This window comes from Mesoplodon mirus, assembly GCF_964341445.2.
Source record: "Mesoplodon mirus genome assembly, chromosome: 4".
NCBI lineage: Eukaryota > Metazoa > Chordata > Mammalia > Artiodactyla > Ziphiidae > Mesoplodon > Mesoplodon mirus.
This window is the reverse complement of record NC_138979.1, coordinates 180,986,995-181,009,547: the sequence shown is the minus strand read 5'-3', so window position 1 is coordinate 181,009,547 and position 22,553 is coordinate 180,986,995. Positions and strand designations below refer to the sequence as shown.

At 37.2% G+C, this 22,553-nt stretch overlaps 1 protein-coding gene across 6 annotated transcripts in view; it reads right to left on the bottom strand.

Moving 5' to 3' along the window:
* VRK1 (VRK serine/threonine kinase 1) overlaps window positions 1-22,553 on the bottom strand; it is a 95,347-nt gene that overhangs the window by 50,507 nt on the left and 22,287 nt on the right. For 5 of the 6 annotated variants that reach the window (XM_082619727.1, XM_082619722.1, XM_082619725.1 and 2 more), the window contains exons 2-3: window positions 11,947-12,111; window positions 7,129-7,184 (exon numbers count right to left, since the gene is read on the bottom strand). In XM_082619727.1, the coding sequence (XP_082475853.1) occupies window positions 7,129-7,184; window positions 11,947-12,106 (216 nt within the window). In that variant the 5' untranslated portion in view covers window positions 12,107-12,111. Of the gene's footprint in view, window positions 1-7,128; window positions 7,185-11,946; window positions 12,112-19,114; window positions 19,232-22,553 lie in introns of all 6 variants that reach the window. The other variant, XM_082619723.1, reaches the window with a different exon arrangement.

The following is a 22,553-nucleotide window of genomic DNA, read 5'->3' as shown; positions in this document are numbered from 1 at the left end:
TTTCAAACTAAGGAGCCCTACAATTTACTTCCCACATGATAATTTAAAGTCAAGAGGAAAATAAGGCTCAGTAAGAATTGTTTTCCATCAACTTTACTAAACTACACTTGTTTCATATTCTTAAGGGATATTAACAGTTAAAATTATTTGCAAAGACTCTTATATTCACAAAAAGCTATTTGACAAATGAGAAATATCAGCCTGTTGGGAGTTCTGCCTTGTTAAATAAATCTGGAGTGGTGAGAAAGATCTTATAATTTTGTGGACTTTTTATACAGTAAACTTTGTCTAAAATTGATTAATACTTGTTTGATATTTTATGTTGATATTATCTTGTTTATTGAGAAGCTGAGAAAAATTTTGAAAAGTAGCAAAAACTTCAAATAAGGAAGCTAACATTTCTAAACTAATTTTGGGGCTGCTTTCCTTTTAGGAAGTACGGGAAGAAAGTTATTTTGGACAGAATATCTGTGTAACTGGAGTTCCAGGGTCAGTGGAGCATTAGAAGTGATAAATGAGGTCTACTACCTTAACTGAGAGAAAATTCGTGAAAATATGTAGGTTTCTGTTACTGGAGATGCCTTCTGCAAATACATAAAATATGTTCACTTTTTTTTATTCAAGATACTCTCACTCTCAGAGAAGTTAATTTTGCTCCTTAAGGTTTAAAGAGAACTACTCTAAACGCACAGTTCTAATATCTCAGATTTCTTACAGTTCAGAAACATAGGAATCCCTAGTTAAAGTACTTATAGGAAGATTGATTAGGCAATATGCAAAGAGTCAGGCCGCAGCCAGTTAAGAATACTGGACAGCAAAAGAGCAACGTATATAGCACTGGGATCAGAACCTGAAAATAAGCTAGCCTTGTTTGTTACAAGTAAGTATACTTTACAGCCCAGCCTTGGAAGAGAATGGTATACAAGGGTTTGGCATGTCATTACCCCTTAAGAAGTAAAACCTAACAATGCACTAAGGTATGCCAAATCTCTAATTTGTGGACTCATTGCCTTGAGTTTCACCATAACCTGTGGTTCCTTTCCTTGCAGCAGTGGGAGCTAGACAGACACTTGTGAATGTTTAGAGCTCATGGCTGAGAACAGGCCTTCAGCAGGAGTAACAAACTCAGTGCAAGAATGAAAAAAGAAATGGAAATTCAGGAAAGGAAGTTTGGTAAAGTTACTCTCCAAAGGCTAACTTTTAGAGTAGCTCATTAACACAATTCAGGTCTGAAAGGGGTTTTCCTAAGACTAATCCTGGCTTATTATCATCAGTATAAAAGTCTGATTGATTCAGTTTCAATCTATGTCATATCAACTTTAATTCTCAAGCTTTCCTTCAGGCAATAACTTATTAAACTTATAGTAATGAGAATCAACCTATATAAATCAGGCTATTATACTGAAAGCCCCATTACAATGAAGGCTCTTTGAGCTCATTTCATACTTTTTCTAATCCAATAAGATTCCATTATAACAAAATAAAGGAGCTACTTCCTTGGCATTGCACTCGAGCCAAAGCTAGCTATTTCTGTTAAAGAAAATACCTTAACTCATAACTAAAATTTTATTAACATATTTCAAATCTAAAATACTTTGCCAACTCTGTAATAGCCAAGATTTAGAAAAGAAATTGGGACTGACATTTTAACTAGAATATCACTAAACGTTTCTTTAAGACTTCTAAGTGTCAAAATGAAGATGACAACAGAAAAAAGATTAAAATGTGATATCTTTCAATGGCACCGTCTAAAAGCAACTGGCTGCCATTTAAAAATGAAGCTGTATAAAGTTTCTCCTTCCCACCAAATTATGAGATATGAATTGAAACTTCAGGTCACTTCTCATAACATCAATGAGGGAAATTAAACATCAGTCTGCAAACGTTTTTCCAGAGAACTGCGGAACACAGATTTCTATCAGTACATGTTGGAACAGGACAATGATAGAAAGAACTGTTAGAATATAAGATCCAAACGGCTGGCCTCCACCTCCAGTTCTGCTATTAACTCACTGGCATGACTGCACAGGGCGGCCGAAAGAACTAAGTTATTATACAATCCATTAACCAGAAATCACAAGAGGAAATTTTTCTCCTTGCATTACCCGATAGTTTAATGATCAATGTACCATTTCTCTCTGCACATTTACTTTCCTGAACTAAAATACAGATAGTGTCTCCCAGTTATCCAGAGGCAGAGAATACACGTCTGCGATCTCTTGTGACCCAGCACCACGACTCCAAGGCTGCTCCCGTAAATCAGTAAGGATTAAGGCCCTAAACAAAACCAGACACAGTCATTCGGGAGGAGAGAAAATGTACTTAGCATGTACCGAAACACCTATCTTAAATATGTTAGTCTTAACTTCATTTCAAGACCAAATGTAAGAAACGTGTGGGTTAATATTTGGAGCTCTTTCACAGAGCAGATATCCGTATTAGAAGCAACCAAATGTTCTAACAAGTCTTCCACATTAACATGGAAGCCCTACCAGAAGCACAGGGTACTTGGTGCCGCTACTGAATAAAAGGATCCCCACACAAAGGTAAACCTGAGCATGCGCACAGGAGTCCACTGAAAATAATTAAGGTGCTCTGTGCAACAGACTCTACCAGTGGTTCTCAACCTTGATGCACAAAAGAATCCCTTGAGGAGACTTTACTAAAAATACCAATAACCAGGCCCTGTACCCAGAGATTCTAATTATCCTGTAGAACCAGAGCTGAGAACCACTGTTTGATTTGATATGCTATTACACTATTAAGTCTAATTTCACATTAAAAATCAATTTGCCGGGGCTTCCCTGGTGGCGCAGTGGTTGAGAGTCCACCTGCCGATGCAGGGGACATGGGTTCGTGCCCCGGTCTGGGAAGATCCCACATGCTGCAGAGCGGCTGGGCCCGTGAGCCGTGGCCGCTGAGCCTGCGCGTCTGGAGCCTGTGCTCCGCAACGGGAGAGGCCACAGCAGTGAGAGGCCCGCGTACCGCAAAAAAAAAAAAAAAAAAATCTATTTGGCTTTGATTATTTCTTAAATAACGTTTGCTGAGTTTTTTTCTTTCTCTAAAGATAAAGTGCTCACTTTAGAAAATCTGAAAATATTTTGATATATTTTCTCCATATATAGCTATTTTATAAAATTACCTCTATACCATAAATAATGTTGTATCTTGCTTTTCTTTGGTAATTAATTATGAAATTTCCCCAAAGAGTAGTACATGTTCTTTGAAAACATGATATTTAATAGCTTCTGAGGTTAAAATGGCAAGTGTTTGTGAAGAACAGTTCTGATTTTAATACTGGAAAGAAGTGATAATCATTTTATATATTTGGTGAAGCATTTTGACTTTTAATACTACAAAGCTCTGAGAATATAAGAACTGCAGAATAGTAATGGACAGAGCTATGGCCACGCCTATCAGAAGTGAAGGTAAATCGTGCATACAGGCCTGCACTAAAAGGCACAGACAAGAGGCAGAAGTAGGCGGCATCAGGAAGCTGCAAGGTGGTAAGCAATTATGCCTAAAAAGTTTTCAAAAGGATAACACAGGCAAGTAAGGGTGGCATAAAAAAAACAAAATTTAAAACAAGGTCCTTATCATCAAAAACTTAAAATCCAGTTAGGGAGGTAAAATAAACACTTAAACTAAAACAAGTAGTGGCCTGAAAGGATATTAGCAAGTGAAATTGTAAAATAAGTGGAAACAGAATGAGTGCTACAGAGGTTTAAATGAGTTCAGAAAAGACAGGTATTAGGGAAGAAACAAGCAAACAGCAGTCACTAAGCGGTCCCTTAGAGAGGAAAGAAAAAGTCAGCATTGTTTTGTTTATGGCATTCTTCCAGGATCACACACAAACCACAACTTTGAAAATGTTACTGAAATATTAAATGCAAAAGAGAAATCAACTGAATATTTATCATTGTCCTAATTGCAAAGAGAAGGAGTAATATAGGCTAATGGAAACAGAACTAAATTAGGAGACAGGAGACAGAGTACTGAACTAGGCTTGGTAACAAATGGTTTTAAACTTAGAAACGTAAAGTAGTTTGCTACATTAAGCAGTTAGTAAATACTGTTTCTACCCATTCTCTTTCATAACTCTGTAAGTGAAAAAGATTGTAGAACTAAAGCTACATACATTGAATAACAAATAAAACACTTAGGATTACTCATAATGAAGAAGAATATTGTCATTCTAAAATAGAACACAATTTAAAGAAGCTCAGGTTATACAGAAGAAAAAAGACATGGTGACACAGCAGCCCCACCTATGAGACACGGCTCAGGCACGCTTTCCTTCCGCGACACAGAAACGACTGTGCAGGGGAAGCAGCTGCCGTGTGGTCATAGGGAACTGTGTTTTCTGAACCTCATGAGGGTGAGAAGTCATAAGGGGACTTGCTTTCTCCTCACAATGGACACTATTTAAAGATCCTAAAAAGAAACTAATCTTACCCATAGATTTTAATATTTTAATCTGTCCTATCAAAGACAAATGCAGATAATATTCCATGCAAATTCCATGCAAATGACCCAATTTAATAGTAAGAACTTTTGTTCCTCTGATATAGCAGCAAACTAAATATTTCAAAAGGAATGCTATTCACTACGTCATGAAAAGGCATGAAGAAAAGTGAAATAGCAGGGGAAACAAACCAATAAACCCCCCCACTAAAGTTACCAGCGTTACTTCTACCTACAGGCATGTGGAATAGCCGGCATCCAATTAGCCCTCCTACTGTAAACAAATACCAAAATTGGACAAAATATAGGAAATTACTATTCTCATACATTAGACAAAATAGGCAGTATAGGATTGTGACTTCTAAAGACAGGAAACAAGCAAAGTGAGCCCCATGACAGGACACTTAGGATGCTGTGTGGCCAGAAGGGGAGACCAAACCCAGTGCACCAAAAACCCTGACACCAACACCAAACGATGAGATGAGAAATGTTTTAATCTTCAGAATATTAGAAAAAAAATGAAAGACCAATATCCCTCATGAACAAAAAATAAAAATCCTTAACAAAATATTAGCAAATCAATTCCGGCATTATGTTAAAAGCATAATACATCATAACTAAGTGGAGTGTATGTTAAGAATACAAAGTTAGTTCACCGCTCAGATATCAATCAATATAACTGCCACATTAACAGAATAAAGGAAGAACATCCTATGATCCACCTCAGTAGATGCAGAAAAAGTATTCAGAAAGTAAACAGGCAAACTACAAACTGGGAGAAAAGATTTACAACATATATATCTAAGAAAGAACTTGTATCCAGAACAACTCTCTTACTACCAAATTATAAAAAGCAAAACAACCTAGTTATTAAAAAAAAGGGGGGGGGGGCGGAGTTTGACCACAAAAGACTGAAGAGGCACTCCACAAAGGAAAATACATGAATGGCCAATAAGCATGATGAAAAAGTGCTCAAAATCAGTCATTAAGTAAATATAAACTAAAACTATGAGACACTACTGTACTCCTGATATCATGGCTAAAACAAACACACCCGACAGCTCCAAGTGTTGTTGAAGGGGAACATGGAGCACCCAGAACTCTCATACGTTACTGGTGGCTATGTAAAATGGTAAAAACCACTTTGGAAATCTGCCTGGTACTTCTTATCAATTTATAAGGTATTGATCCAAGAAAACCAAAAATACTTGTATAAGAATGTTTATAGAAGCTCTATTCATAACAGCCCAAAACTGGAAACAATCCACATGTCTGTCAACAGGAGATGGAAAACAAACTCTAGTATGGCTATGGTATAATATTACTGAGCAGTAGAACTGACCAAGCAATTGAAATGCCAACAATATAAATGAGCCTTCAAAACACTATGTTGAATGTAAGTAATCAGAGACAAAACAGTAATATACTGTATAAATACCATTTATATGACATTCTAGAACAGGAGTAACTAATCCACAGCAAAACAAAAACAAAAACAAAAAAAACATAAAAAACCTCAGCCAAACGGTTTCCTCCAAGGGTGTGGGAAATTAGGGGTTTGACCAGAAAAAGACAAAAGTAGTATTTTGGGGATGATGGAAATGCTCTATATTTTAATAGGGGTTGGGGTATACATGTATATGCATTTGTCAAAAGTATTCAAATTGTGTTTGTCTATTTCCTTGGAAAAACTATGCCTGAATAAAAAGTTGGTGAAAACAATCACTAAAACCAAAAGAGTTATTAACCCACAAGAGATCAAATATATTCTTTTTTAAAAAGAGAGTAAAATAAAACAAATCAAACCAAAAGACCTTGGGGTGATTCTAATTCGAAAATCTGTAGCCTTTAGGAAAATAAAGCAGGGTGAGGGGACTTATGTGGTAATTTGCCCAAATAACAGACCCTGTTACCTCTTCTATTTAACAAAAACATGTTCTTCACATGTATTAAAGAACTTTGAAAGAGGGGCCTTACAAATGCTGGCAAGCAAAAAGATGCATACTACCTTGCATACTAACAAAAAAAAATAGTAGTTAAAATGTCATTTAGCGCACCAATATATAAATTGACCTGGCTATTCAGAGTATGCCGACGTTAGACAGGATACTGTCTACCTTCACTCGTTACAAACTAATTTCAACGTCAGTAAAGCAAAAAGAAGTTTCAAAGTGACCACAAATAAATAATTTCATTTACTAAAATGAAAGGGGAGGAAAGATAATTGGAAATAAAAAGAAAAAATTGACCAAATGTAAGTTCAGAAGCAAATGCAAGATAAAATACAGTAAAATTTCATTAAAGTAGTACAGTCTTGCAGGATATAAACATAAAAAGCATCCCATCTGTTGTAAATATAGCTGAAATAAAAAGAACGAGCTGAATATTTTTATTCCACATCTGCAAAACTCCAGGCTTTCATTCATTTTTTCCACAGATGCTAGTGCCACTCTAACTCAAAAGAGAGGGGAGAGAATTTTTGAACTCAAATTATTTAAAACTATAAAGCTACTTTTGTGTCTCATTTAATATTTATGAAACATTACTAAAAATGTAGTACCTTATGGTTTAATTAATTCTAGTTATCAAAAAGAATGTTTTACAAAATAAATACTACAACTAAATCAACAGCAAAGAAAACAATCAGCTGAAATATTTCCTTACCACTTTTACAACACAGGGTGCATCGCTGCCCACCGATTTTGAAGAATTCACATCAGCTGTTTGAAAAAGTGACATATGTAATATCAGAACAAGAAGTAGCATTATTATCAACAGTCTGTTACTAACCCTTTATTAGTATTTAGATCTGTGTATCTATAACCTCTTAATAAATTTCAGTTCCCAAATATGTGCTTCAGGATATCACTACTGTATATTTCATCAATTTTAAAACTTTTTTTCACGATTTAACATGTCTGAAATTGGAAGGCATCTTACAATTGCTATCTTCAACATGATCATCAATTAAGTATGAAAAACTGAGTTAAAGACTTCTTTAATTCAAAAGTACTCATGGCCTTTGATATGCTAATGTATGCTGTGAATTCCCAAAAGGATGATAACTGATACAATTTCTTAAATTTAACAAACTAGGGAATCCTTTTAAGAAGGAGCATTAGAAAGGTAAGAAAAGAGGGAGCTAAAGCTCTAAAAAACTTTCGTTCGGGAGAAAAAAATTCATCAAGATCAACAGTTCAGGATACTGACACGAGAACTTTGAACTGCCATCCAGAATAATTTTAATGTGGTATCATTTTACTTCATGCAAATAAAGAAGCACAGGTGCCCTGAAATGCTGAGTTAGGAATATAAGGTTGCCCATATTCATTAAACACATATTTTTTACCAGATACCTACTACATGCCAGTTTCTAGGAAATGGATTTAGCAGTAAACAGGAAAAAACAATCTCTACTATTATGAAACTAACATTTCAGTGGTAGGACACAGACAACAATTAAAATGTAAAGTATGTTTGATGGGAGTAAGTGCTAGAGAGGAAAAATTAAGCAGGAAAGGAAGGTAGAGAGTGTTGCAAGTTAGTAAGAGAAACCTCACTGACAGGGTGTCATTGAAGCAGTGGTCTGAAGACTGTGAGGGGATAAGCCACGTAAATATCTGGGAGAACATTCCAGGCAGACCAGTAAAAAGGCCCTGATGTAGCTGGAGAAGAGTAAGTGAGGTGGAAAGTAACAGGGGTCAGATGAGAAAAGCAGCAGAGAACAAATACAGTGAACTGGATAGGTGATCTAAAGCTGTTGCTATGAATGAGACGACGAGTCACTGGAAGGTTTTAAGAGAGGAATGGTAAGCTCAGACTTTGACTTTCTAAAGAATTCTCCAGGCGGCTTTGTGGAGAATGGAGGGTGGAGGGCAAGGGCAGAGGCAGGGAGAGCAGTTAGGCTACTACAATACTCTGGGTGAGAAATGGTGGTGGCCTGAACCAGAGTGGTAGCAGACAAGGCGGTGGTAAGTGGTCACATTGTGGATGTATTTTTAAAGAAGAGCCAACAAGATTTGCTCATGAATTAGTTATAGAGGATTAGAGGGGAAAAAAGAGATAAGGATGACTCCAAGTTTTTGGCCTGAGCAACTGGAAAGAAAACGTTGCTACTTACTAAGACAGAGAAAACTGCAGGAGGAGCTGGTGCTTTGGGGTGTCTTAAGTTTGAGATGCTTATTAAACATCCAAATTCAGGTGTTAAATAGGCAGCTGACATACAAGTCTTGAGTTCAGAAAAGTGGTCCAAGTTGGAGAAAGAAATTTGAGAGTCATCAAGATAGAAATGCTATTCATTTAAAGCCATGAAAATGGAAGAGCCCCTAGGGAATGAGCGCAGACAGAGAAAAGAAGAAATCCTAGGACTGAGCCCTAAGGCATTCTCACATTAGAAGCTGAAGAGATGAAGAGGGACAGGCAAAGGAAACCAAGAAACCACCAATCAGCTGGGAAGCAGCAGTATTGTGAAAAGGCTGAAGCTAAAATACTTCAGACTACAGAAGGAACACCAAGTCATAAAAATGGCTAAATGGGCAAATGAATAAGTCTGAGCTCCTTAACGAACAGCCCCAAGGAACACATCACTTAGATACTGAATTAATAATAAAGCAAGGTTAAATTTTTTAAAATCAGCATTTAGTGCACAAAATATTAAAATAAGTATAGCATCCCAATAATACTGCACAATTCGAATGAGAAAAGGGGGAAAAGGGAAGTTCAATAATTCATTCAAACAACACATACTGCAAAATATGCCAGGCACTAGGAAAACAATAAGAAGAACTGTCTCAGTGCCAAGGAGGACATGTTTATTCTGCAAGAAAGAAAAGTAATTTCAGGGCAGCATGGAAAGTACTACGAAAGGGTTAACAGAGGGGCATTATACACAGATAGCACCTGCCCTAAGCTCAGCTTTGGAAAAATGAAGCAAAAGAAGAATCACACACAAAGATCAAGAGGCAAAGGGCAGCATGATAGTCAAAGAACAGATTTTTGAGGAAATAAAAGGGATGAAGAGAAAAGTTACATAGGGACCAAACTACGTGAAGGGTCTGGTATGCCATTCTCAAAGTTTGATACTTTATCCTAAGGGCACTGGGGAGCCATTAAAGAAGTTTAAATAGACTAGATCACTCAAGTCACAGCGTGAATAATAGGATGCAAGGGGGCAAGGCTGAGCAGAGAAAATTCACAGCCATAGTGAGAATCCAGACAAGACATGAAAATGACCTGCACTAAGGCAGTATCAGCAAAGATAGAGAGATATCAATGGGTCTGAGAAGTCAGACTGTTAAAGCAACAGGACCAGATGAAGTACTAGGAATATGAGTGAAGCAATACTTGAGAATGCCTTCCCAGTCTGGCTTGAGGGGTGTCATTCATTCAGATACTCCTCTCCTGATCATAAGAGGATCACGAGATGAAAGAGGATGATATAAATTTTAGACATGCCTGTGGGTCATCCAAATAGAGATTCCTTATAGGCCACTCACTGGCTATGGGCTTGGACACAGGGGATCACGTCCGTAGTTACAGATAAAAGATCTGGAAATCAGCAGTAAAGAGACAGTAACAGAAGCCAAGAGACTCGATGAGATCACTCGGAGAGACTAAACAGAAGGAAGAGTGAGCCAAGGACGGAAAGCTGGAGAACACAGAAGTACTTACAACGATGACTTAGCCTATCCAGAGAGGTAGGAGAAACACAGAGGTGAAAGTATGTTATCATGAAAGACAATGGAAGCAATTTTTATGGGAAAGAAAGATAAACAGTATCAAATGCTGCAGAAAGTATCTAAACAAAATTCAGAAGCAACCTTTTAGCAGAAAATTATCAGTAGAAATTGCTGATGATCTCGAATATGGCCGTTTTGGCGTCAGTGGGCACAGAGAGAAAGTGAAGGCAGCAGTATTAAAGCAAATCCCTGCTCCAGGTTGATCGATCCAGGTTTTAAAAAGCAAAGTTTTGTCACAGAAATCCGTCAAACCACTAGATTTAAAAAATATCAGGTGGTACTTTCTGATGATAAATACAAACACAAATAAAACAGCCAGCACACATGCAAAGCAAGCTGCAAATTTGCCAAAGGTGACAAAAGCCAACGAATACAAAATGAAGAGTTTACTTGCGTTAAGACAAGTTCCCATCCCTAATACAGGATGTCCTAAGTCCACACATTCTGTGGTAGGGAGAGCTTATATCATCTGCCATCTCTAAATCACAAGGTCAAAAATATAGACCTGGCTAATATAGCCCTAACCTTTCATGATTTATGAGGGCTTTCGGCTTACGTCAGATAGCCTAGTTCACTGGAATGGGTTTGGTTCCAAACAAAACGAAAGAATCAACAACTATTTCCCCAAAGACAGGTGCACTAACCTAGAGAGATTATAAAATACAGGAAAGCGCTGGTTTTTAAACTATGTTTCATGAACATACCTCTAGAGACTGCGGCTGACCAACTACAGCCCATGGGTCCCAGTTGAGTCAGACACCTCTTGAGTAAGAGCTGCTGCTCTTTCATCTATGTCAGTGGTTCTCAAACTTTCCCAGGCATCTGAATCCCCTGGAGGGCTTGTTCAATCACATTTCCTACAGGTGGGGATTTGTAGGTCTGGGGTGGGACCCGAAAATGTACAGTTCTAATAAGTTTTCCCATGACGCGAATCTAGTATTAATATTAGTATTCTGAGTTAAGATGTTGCTTGAAAATAAAAAAGCGTTCACTGCTAAAAATAAAATTTTATAAACCGCATGGCAGAAATCAAATAATGAAATCAAGATTAGAGGTGGAGTGAGAATATATAACGGAAAAGTTAGAAAGAAATAGCAAAAGCAATCACGAAATGCACTGTATCACTACTAATATTCCTGGTGAAGCAGACAGCTTTAGAAGTAATCACGTAAAATATTTTTAAAATCAACCAATTAGTTAACTTACAGAATCCCAGGGTTCCACAATGGGTCCCCCCAGATTTCAGGGTAAGTATGCTAATTAAATAGCACATTTCAGGCCTAATATGCAACTTCTAGGTCATTCTCCTAAATGCCACTATGATGACTATTAGGGCTGTATAAAAAGAAAAGGTAAATCCATACCTATTAAAGATCTGAAAATCTCCAAATTAAACCAAAACAAAGGGAATACATCCTAATTGGGTGGAGGTGGGGAAAGAAAGGTATGGCTTTCTTTGGGTCTCAAAGGAGTTTAATATTATATAGAATATCTTAAAAATCTAAAGCCATATGCTCACTAATGACAATATTACAGATATTTTATCCTGTTTCTACTGTGATTAAATCAACTGTCTTCTTCACTCCCAGGTCACAGATGCATTTTTGCCTAATTATACAATATTATGTTGACTGTAGATTATTAGAAACATCCTGTAAAAGTTTGCAATTAAGAAACTGTCAATATTTTGATAACAAAGCATACACATCTTCGGACTGACAATTAGACGTCGTCATACACTTACCAAGATATATACAACCAAAGCCGCCTTGGCCAATGGGTGATCCCAGTTTCCATTCCTTTCTGTTCATGTCAGTGATTATCTCCCCAGCTGCAAAATGTTCTGCAAGACGTCTCTTTGCAGGGCCCTGTCTTCCAGCTTGAGCTGCTTTTACACGAGGCATTTTCACTATAATACAAAACAAAGAAACATTCAAGATTATAATCCTAGAAGTGCTGAAAACCTTTTCACTACGGAAAGCTTCTGTGCAACAAAGATGCTATTCAAATTCCTACTTACTCCAAAACTTAAATAAAGGACATCTGTTAATTCTAATTTATAAGTGCTCAATCCTTTTGATTATCTCTTAACTTCGGAGAGGAAGCAATAAATAAAATGATCCATGCAATTACTTTCAAGAAAATATTTAAAGTTCCAGTGGTATAATATCATCTATGACTAAAAATGCTATTTAGCAACAACAACAAAAGAATTGCTCTATGAAGCTGAGGGGGAAAGGTACATCCAATTAGAACGCACACTCTATACAAATGAGGAGTTTACAAAGGTCAATGTTGATGGGATAAGAACACAATAGACATTGAAAACACAAGACAGTTAACATGAGAGGAAAGGGAAAGAGTATGGCAAGATAGTAGATGCTTTACACATAGGCTTCCATCCATCCTCTCAACTCCATGAAGATTACATTATCATCCCCATTTTACAGATGACGAAATTAAGGCTCAGCAAAGTTAAGCAACCTGTCCAAGGTCATATACCTACTAAGTGGCCGAACAATAGAAATCTGCACTGAGGATTCCCTGGCTCCAAAGCCTCACCAACATGACCCACAATTACAAAAGTCACCATAATGAAGGAGTGACCAGGAGAAATTACGGCTGTTTAGTCATTTGGGTTCACAGAAAAGGCAAAGCTGGTGATATCCAGCATTTGTAAGTTTCCCTTCTTACCAACTATCCTTTTGGAGATGAATTCCTATTTACTTTACTTACTAACAGACAAGCTTAGCATAGCATTCATGGAGAGCAGTGTTTTACCACGAAAAGAGCACAGGACTATAATGAAAAGACCTAGATTCGAGTGTAGGTATGAGGCCAGTTTTGGGTGATCCTGATCAAGTCACTTCTCTCTGGGCTTTAAGTGCCCTTAGACATAACTTACTTCACTGAGTGAAGGAAGGGTGGGTCAGGAATGGTGACCAGCAAGGCTAGCAAGCTGTAGAGTAAGGGCCAAGTTCTTGGGCAAGGGTAGGAACTCAGTGGCCCAGAAAAAAAGGAAGTAACACACTTAAGACTGAAGAAAAGAAAGCATGAACCAGACTGTGTGTATGTGTGGTGTGTGTGATTTCAAACTCTGAGATTAATCTATTTTAATCTATTAATTGAAAAAGATTTAAAACAAATAGTTTTTAGGATCCTATAGTTCCCTAAAACTGTATTAGAGATACAGTAAAGAGGGTGATAAGAGTTGTAAGGTAGTCTGCAACATTTGAAATGGCTATTCAGCTGAAAGATGTCTGTTAAGATCCGACAATTTACATAAGTAGTTTGGTTTTGAGCCTAGATATTCTAAATACATACATACTACATTAGATTGGAAACTTGTTAGCAAATATCCATCCATATCACTCCACATACACAAACTCCATTTATGCAAATGCTCTTTATTAATTTATTAGGGATTTTTAAATTTAACTTTTTCCTACAGAATACTGATGCATCTTCACTGTCTAAATCTTCTCTAACAAAAGAATCTTCAAAATGCATGTGTCCGTTATTTCTTCATATCAACTAATTCTCTCAATATGTTTATAATCATTATAAAACTTTCCTGAATGGAATTTCAGTTGTAACCATGACAGCCCAGACTCAAAACACCAAAAAAGGTGACTTTTAAAGCTATAGTAGATTGAGTAAAAGAAATAACTAAGCCACACAATACTTCCAAATACTAAAATGAATGCCTTCTAAATTTTATCCAGCTTTATCAAGTCATCAGAGTAATCTCCCATTTGATGATTTCCTTATTGTAAGAAGGAACTGTCTTCCTTATTAAGACAGTTTAAATGCTTTAATTCAAGAAGACTTTCCTGAACTTAAAAAAAAAAAGTGAAACCCCAAAGTGAAAGATCACACCACATACTAATCAACCCAGAATGACCAACACTAAGACACAGCCTAGTCTAGTAAAATTACTGAACTTAATAGTAAAAGAAAATATTCTTTGTGCATGCAGGCCAAAAAAAGATAGTTCGTAAGGAAAGTAAAATCATATTGTCATCACTTTGACAGCAACATTTTATGCCAGGAAAAAAAAAAGGAAGTAACATATTTAAGACTCAAGGAAAGAAAACCTGAACCAAAGAGCCTATACTCAGTTAAATTTCAAATCTAAAGACTTCAAAGTGTTATCAACACGGAAATGGGAAAAGGGAATAAGAATCTACTAGAGAACAAGCCTCAGATATCTAAAATGACTAAAGAAAAGTCACTATAAGAGCTGACAGTGAGCAGTAAATAGATACTTATTTGTAGAACTGAGTTTCAACAAGGGTTATAAAGGAGAGGCTAGAATAGATAATGGGTATATGTTCTGACAATGTGGACATAGTACAATCGCAAAAAATGGGAAAACATGCAAAAAAAAAAATCAACTTTCCAGTAATCATATTGTGGTGATACTTAGTTTTGTTAACTACAGCTATTGTGGTCACAGATGTGGAATAATGCAAATGAATAATTATGTGATGTTTTAATTCTATCATCACTGTGTCCTTAAAAATCAGGATTCAAATATGGAAGAAAAAGGATGCAGCTGAAAGAAGAGGTAGGATTATATTTGGAAGTATTTTTTTAATTCAGAAGGTACTTTATCTTTTACAGAAAGAATATATATACATACACACACACACCTTTGTATTTCCTAGCCCCATTCACAAAAATAGCTTAGAAACAATAAACAACCCAGTAGCAATGAGCATCCCTAGTACACAAACAGTATTCCTGAAATACCATTTCCTGTTAAAAAAAACCAGGTTCCTTGAAGAAATGACTGATTCCAGGTCTGGAGTTGGAAATGTACAAGATAAACCTGGAACACCTAGTCATTTCTAGATGTCAAGGAAGCTATCAAAAACTACTAGAGTTATGTCAAATATGTCTAAGGAGTCAACTTGAAAGACGTTCCCACTACCAAAGATGAGCCAATCTGAGTCAATAAATATAACCATAATGGACTGAAACACACAAAATGGGTCAATCCAAGAGTTCATAATAGTAAGAAAACTTAAGTGGTCATCTCTAGAGGATAACAGGAAACCACTCAGTTTTGAAAACTGGTAAATAAAGGGAAAGAATCCAGCATCTATCCTTTCTTTCTTACGTGAATTGTACCACTAGGTAAGCAAATAGAAGATGAAGAGAAATTTCTTATAGGAAAATTTCAGTTAATAAGTGAACAAGAATGGTTTTAGCTTAACACTAATTCCACCTCCTAATGCATTAATGGATCCAGACATTGAGCAATGATAGCTACTAACATCAAAATGAGATATCCAGACATATGCCTCCTGATAAAAAAAAACACGCCACTACCCATAAAGTAATCCTGCGAAATAAGAAATAAAAAATAAATGGACCCTGAATCTGATTTAGCCTACCAATTCACAGGATATGAAGGGAACAGAAGAATACGATAAATTGTAACACAGGAATGCAATCAGCAAAATCCTAACTGCGGGAAGCCCTACAGTGCATATAACACCATTTCTTCAACAAATAAAGGGGGAAAAAGAAGAGATGAGGGAGAAGAAAACTAGATTTAAAAAGACTTAAAACAACATATCTAACAAAATCTGGCAAATCTAAACCACAGTGTTTAGGGATGCACATCTGAGTGCTAAAACTATAAAGAAAAGAAAACGATTACCATAAAAGCTAGAACTTACTTTGGGGGGGCATAAGAAAGTTGTGATTAGGATGGGGCACATGGTGGGTTCAGTAATATCTCTTGACATAGGTGGTGGTTATAAAAGTACCGTCTAATTCATTCGGTCTATATTTGCTTAATAAGATTTTCTGTATTGTGAAATACTTTATGGTTTTTAAACATTAAAAAATTACTGCTCCTATGATTAACAATCCCCAAAGGATCAAAATTGGAAATCTTTTCATACTCCACGAGCTTGTCCAATCACACACATCCAAAAAAAAAAGAAAGAAAGAAAAGTCTCCAAAGTAAAATCTGCACTTCATTTCCTGTGAACTATTAGTAGCCTTTTGCTTTTTTATTTATAGGCACTTCTTATATATTCTATATATATTAAAGAAATTAGCTCTTTACATTGCAAATACTTCCAATTTATTTATCTTTTAATACTGTTTATTTTTAGGTTTTGGGTTTTATGTCATCCTTAGAAAGACCTCTCCCAGTCAGATTTCTTTTTTCAAACATCTCCATGTTTTCCTTTAGTTATTTTACGGTTTCATAAAATTTCTTGGTAAATTTTTTATCTGTCTACACTTATATTGGTATAAGATATGAGGTCGGAATCCAGCTTTTTTTTTTTCCTTTTAGTCAGCCTTCCATACATATTAGGGAGATCCACAGTGTTTGAGGAACTTAAATATATCAAACCAACCCAAGTAAACTAAGTACATAAAAAATTCATATAAACTTGTACAATGTAGGTCCTAGATTACGTTTCTTTGGAATGGAATGGAATGTTGGTTTACTAATTACTATTTGAAACTAACTTTATGCTTGGGTTAAAACTTCCCTCACACTTCTATCTACTCCACATGAATGTGAAGAAGTCATTTAAATATACTCTGCTGCTCTGGTAGAAAGGGGCCGCTACAACACAAAATTTTCTTTAAAATGCCCCTAAATGAAACTCCCTTCCTCCCTTTGCACAAGTGGCTTCTTGTGGAAAAAAAAGATGCGGAGGCCTCCCTTCTGCCAGCCCTACAATCTTAGGCTGGCCGCAGACAACCGACGGCCATGTCAGTGCTCAGAGGCTGGCTTCGGCTGGAAGCAAGGGGGTGGCAATGGCAGTGGATTAATAAATAAGCATTTGGTCAATAACTCATCTTTTAAAATGTAGACTTGGGGCTTCCCTGGTGGCGCAGTGGTTGAGAGTCTGCCTGCTAATGCAGGGGACATGGGTTCAAGCCCCGGTCTGGGAGGATCCCACATGCCGCGGAGTGGCTGGGCCCGTGAGCCACAGCTACTGAGCCTGCGCGTCCGGAGCCTGTGCTCCGCAACAGGAGAGGCCACAACAGTGAGAGGCCCGCGCACCGCGATGAAGAGTGGCCCCCGCTTGTCACAACTAGAGAAAGCCCTCGCACAGAAACAAAGACCCAACACAGCAAAAATAAATAAATAAATAAACTCCTACCCCAACATCTTCTTAAAAAAAAAAAAAAATGTAGACTTAAACAAATGCAGCTGGAACACCACATAGTTATGCAGGGCAATTTAACATGATAACCACCCTTTAAAAAAACATACTACCTGATTAAGGTTATGATTCTTAGAGTGTGCTGCTGGATTCTATTTACTAATATTTTATTTAGGAACAAAATTGATATTCATAAGTAAGACTGGTCTGTAGTTTTCTTTTTTCTAACATATTTATTTGTTTTGATATCAGTATTATGCTCACTTCATAAAAACCCTTTTTAAGTTTTTCTTCTCTTACCACAATATAAAGAGTTTACACAGCATTGGAATTACCCATCCCTTAAAAGTTGTGAAGATCTCAACCCCGAGAGGCTGACAGCACTGAGCGCTGGTAAGGATGTGGAGCAAGTGGAGTTCTCACGCATGGGCCAGTGCTTCAGCCATTCTGAAATCTGTTCTGCGGTAGCTGCTACCTGACCCAACAATTCCTCTTCTATGTATACATCTGAGGGAAATGAAAACATGTCCACCAAAAGGATAACAGCACCTTTACTCAAAATAGCGAAACACTGGAAACCCACATGTCCATCAACAGGAAAATGGACATAATAAAATAGATGAACCTCCCAATGCTAAGTTGAAAAAAAGAAGCCAGACACAAGACGAGACACTCATGATTCCACTGCACTAATCTGTGACGGCAGAATTCAAATAGCAGAAACCACTGGGGGGAGGAAATGACTATGAGTTGGAAGAGGAAGGTTTCTGGGGATCTGGTCATGTTCTATACCCCAGTCTGGGTGATATCTGAACTGTATGTTCACGTCATTAAAATTAATCAAGTTATACACTTATGATTTATTTCATTCTATTTTTTTCAGTTATGTAAAATTAACACAGTAAATTACACAAACCTTAAGTGTTGTAACAGGGTCCAATCAGGAGAAAAAAATGCACAAGTAACTTAAACAAGAACACTTAATATAAAAAACTATTAATTTCTAAAAGGTGGTTGACTATTAAAAGGGGTAAAAGAGAACTCTAAGGAATAGAAAAGGCAGGGAGCAGATACTATCTACAAGGTTAAGGGAGAGAACACAGAAATGAACTCTTCACTGGAAAGGCTGTGGCTACAGCCCACCGGGTGGCAGAGTTCTCTATGGTGCCAGCTGGTCCACAGGAATCCACCCACCGGGGTCCTGGTGGAAGCAAGATACTGCCCACCAGGGTACTAAAGAAAAGTCACAGAGAGTAAGCATGCTGGCATCCATACCTTAAGAGAGAGAGAGAGAAAAAAAAAAAGCACACTGCAACAGCAAGAGAAGCCCCTTCCCCACTCTGCCTGGCAGTGTCTGTCCCTCCCCCTCTACTGACTAACCTAACCTTGTGCTGGGGAAGAAAACATGTTTACAGGGTCTAGTTCAAGTATCACCAACAGAGCAAAAAAAAAGTGTATTTGGAGTTGAGAAGCAATAAATTGATAACCTGCACAAATGTATACACAGGTTGACAAATGTTTGCACATGCATACACACTTGAGCACCAACCACGCTGATCAAGATACAGAACATTTCATCATGCCATCAAGTGTCCTAGGGCCCTTTTCTGCCAACACCCATTCCTGTTCTTCCCAACAAAGGCCACTGGTTGTGCCCCTCGGGGTGGGCCACTTCCTTTGGAGAACCCTACTCTGCCAGTTTTGCCTGAGATGGGTCCCAGACCTGAGAGGGCCACCTTTCAGCATCCTCCCACAACCCCATCTGACCTTCACTGCACTTGGCAGCCCCTCCTATCTTCTGGTTCAGAGTAAAACAAGTCTCCGAGTTTCAGAGAATATGAAATCGATGTGTCTCAAATCTCCTTGTTCCTTTTCAGAGGATTTCTGAAAAGAAGAAAGGAGAATTACTTAAAACCAGAAGTCCTTGCTCAAAAACTGTAATAAATAACATGAACATAAACATTTACCTCAGTAAAGAACTTAAAATACTCATTGGAATTAAACAATTGCTTTAGTACATTATAGGTTTCTCCTAATAATGAAACCAATACCTACATTAAGGTTTCTATTAAAGGATAAAATGGAGGGCACAAACCTCTACCAAATTAAATCCTTCTGCATAATTTCTGCCCACCTGGAGCAAAGCAGGTTATGATGGCCAATCCAACAGAGAGATTTCAAAGAAAAGAAAGTTTACCGTCACTGACCATTACATAAACTGACCACTTCTTTTCCCACTGATATTAAATGAAATTCAGATGCAAGTGAAAAGCACATGAAAATGCAAATCAACACTGCCCTTTACTGAAATCACTTGCTGGTATATCCCATATTAGCATATTCACCAAAATTTAATTGTAAACAGAGTAATTATGGTACTGAAGTTATTAAATACACAAAGCAAGCTTGGAACTATACATATTCAAATAGAATTTCAGTGGCAGATCAACTTTTATATCTGAAACAATACCCTAATTAATAGTCAGCTCTGGTAATAAAATGGTCCTCTGTTTTTCAGATAACATTCCAAAAAAAGTTCTGCTGTGAATATTAAAAGTTTTGTGAAAAGAGTCTTAAAATTCCAATAGCTATATTTATCACAATATGGTACTGTATTTAGACAACTGGCATTTTCCAAGTCCTGGATTCAAGTTTGGAATATTTTTTTTCATCTTCTGCTGAGGAGAGAAAAAAGCTTGAATGAATCAAATAATGCCACTTACACTTAATGAGCTCTATGAATTTATCATACCCAAACTGGGAAATTACAATGCTGTATAAATTCTGTCACATACTGGATGACTAGTCATAAATTTTCCCTAAAACAGGTATGCACGTAAGTTCCTTTGAGGGGGTCATATATTTTTATGAAATTTTCTTTAAAGTCATAAGCTTCTCTGATGTTTTAAAACTGTATAGAGACACAGTGATTCAAGGATAATTTTCACCATGCCATTAACATGGTACCAGCGTATTCTCAGCTCCACTCTTTGTAGTAGAAAGCACTTTCTCACCCTCTCCTATCTACACTTGTGAAATCTTTTCCATATGCAAAGATCTAGTTCCTTTTTTTTTTTTACATCTTTATTGGAGTATAATTGCTTTACAGTGGTGTGTTAGTTTCTGCTTTATAACAAAGTGAATCAGTTATACATATACATATATCCCCATATCTCTTCCCTCTTGGATCTCCCTCCCTCCCACCCTCCCTATCCCACCCCTCTAGGTGGTCACAAAGCACCGAGCTGATCTCTCTGTGCTATGCGGCTGCTTCCCCCCCAAAAAAAATGGTCATGAAGAACCTAGGGGCAAGACGGGAATAAAGATGTAGACCTACTAGAGAATGAACTTGAGGATACAGGGAGGGGGAAGGGTAAGCTGGGACAAAGTGAGAGAGTGGCACAGACATACATACACTACCAAACGTAAGATCTAGCTCTTCTGCAGTCAGATACGACCTCTGAAGCTTCAGCACTGTTCTTAACTCTTATTGCATTTGATAAATGTTCCCTTAAGTTTATGAACTCACTAGGTAAGAGAGCTGTCTTACAATACACTGCACTTGGTAAGATTTCAATAAATGTGTAAAATTATACAGCAGAAAGGTTAAGTTTCTTTTCCTCAAGTACCTGACATCTAACTTTATCCTTAATATATAATCCCATTCCTTTTAAAAGCCCAGCAATTGAAATCCATGTTGAACCCTATTTATTCTCCTCAAAAGTGTAATTCCCCCTCCTAACTCATAACTCTCAACAGATGACCTCATCTGCTGGTTTAGAGAAAAAAGCCACGAACTTCAAGTGGGAATTCCTTTTATCTTTCCAAGACTCAAACCTACAAACCACCTGCACCCACTTGAGGCCTAACTTTACATCCATCTCATCCTCCTTCTGTGATCACAACTTAGGGAAGCCCTCCTCCTCCATCAAACAGCAGCTCCTTCTTCACCTGCATCCCGTCCCCTCCAACGTCCTGACATAAACCGTTAATTAACCCCTCTGTCAAATGTTCAACATCTCCCTCAACTAGATCCTTCCCATCAGCTTTTAAATATGCTCATGGCTTGCCCATTGGGAAAAAAATAAATGTTTTTTAACCCCCCTGCACTATCAACCTGTCTTCTCCCTTTCAGCACCAAACCTGGACTTATGAACGCGTCCTTTCTCCTCACCCTCCCCACACCTCACTCCATCTGGACTCTCCCTTCACAAGTCCACTCAAACTGCTCTTGCCCAGGGCACTGAACCCCCGCTCATTACCCAGCAGTGCTCGACACTGCTGTTAATTCTTTCTTTCTTGAAACGTTCTTTCCTTTTGCTTTCACAATACAACACTCTACTGGTTTTCACTCTACTGTTTCCAGCCACTCACAGTCTAGGTATTTTGGGAGACACGACGGTGAGTAACAGCTCATTCTTTCAAGGATTTTGTTCCACTTTTTGATGTATAGTTTTCCAGGATTGTATCATGCTAAAAAAGCAGACCATCGTACGTGGTCTTACATCAAATACATCAAAATACAAATTCTATAAGAATAAATTACATAAAAGAAAAACATGCCATTAAATAAAATTAAGACCTCTGGAAATAAAATTAATAGCTTTAAAATTAAGATGGAGGCATATACAAAAATATAATTAATTGATATGAATATTCCTTTAAGCTAACAGATCTGAAAAGAGTTGATAGTGTCGAAGAGATATCTGCACACCCATGTTTAGAGCAGCACTATTCACAACCACCAAAATGTGGAAGCAACCTAGGTGTCCGCCCACAGGTAAATGGATAAACAAAATGTGGTATAGATGTACAACACAGTATTATGCAGCCTTAAAAAGGAAGGGAATTCCGACTCATGTTATAACATGGAGGTACAAATACAAGTGGTATTATTTCAAAGATTGTTCTTATACATGCTAATTACATAAATCTACTTGTTTTCACAGCAATAAATAAAGGTTAACGGTGAATTATGTGAACTTATGAAGAAGAGTAATGATTTGTTCATTTATTCACTCAACAAACACTTATTGATAATCTGCCACAGGCCAAGCACTTGTTCTAGGCACTTGCTATATTTCAAGGAACAAAACAAAGGTCCTACCTTTTGACACTTATATTCGAGAAGAAAGAGACAGATAATAAAAGCTAACATAATGGGTAAGTTTTAGAGAATGGGTAATATTTTGGAGAATATAGATGC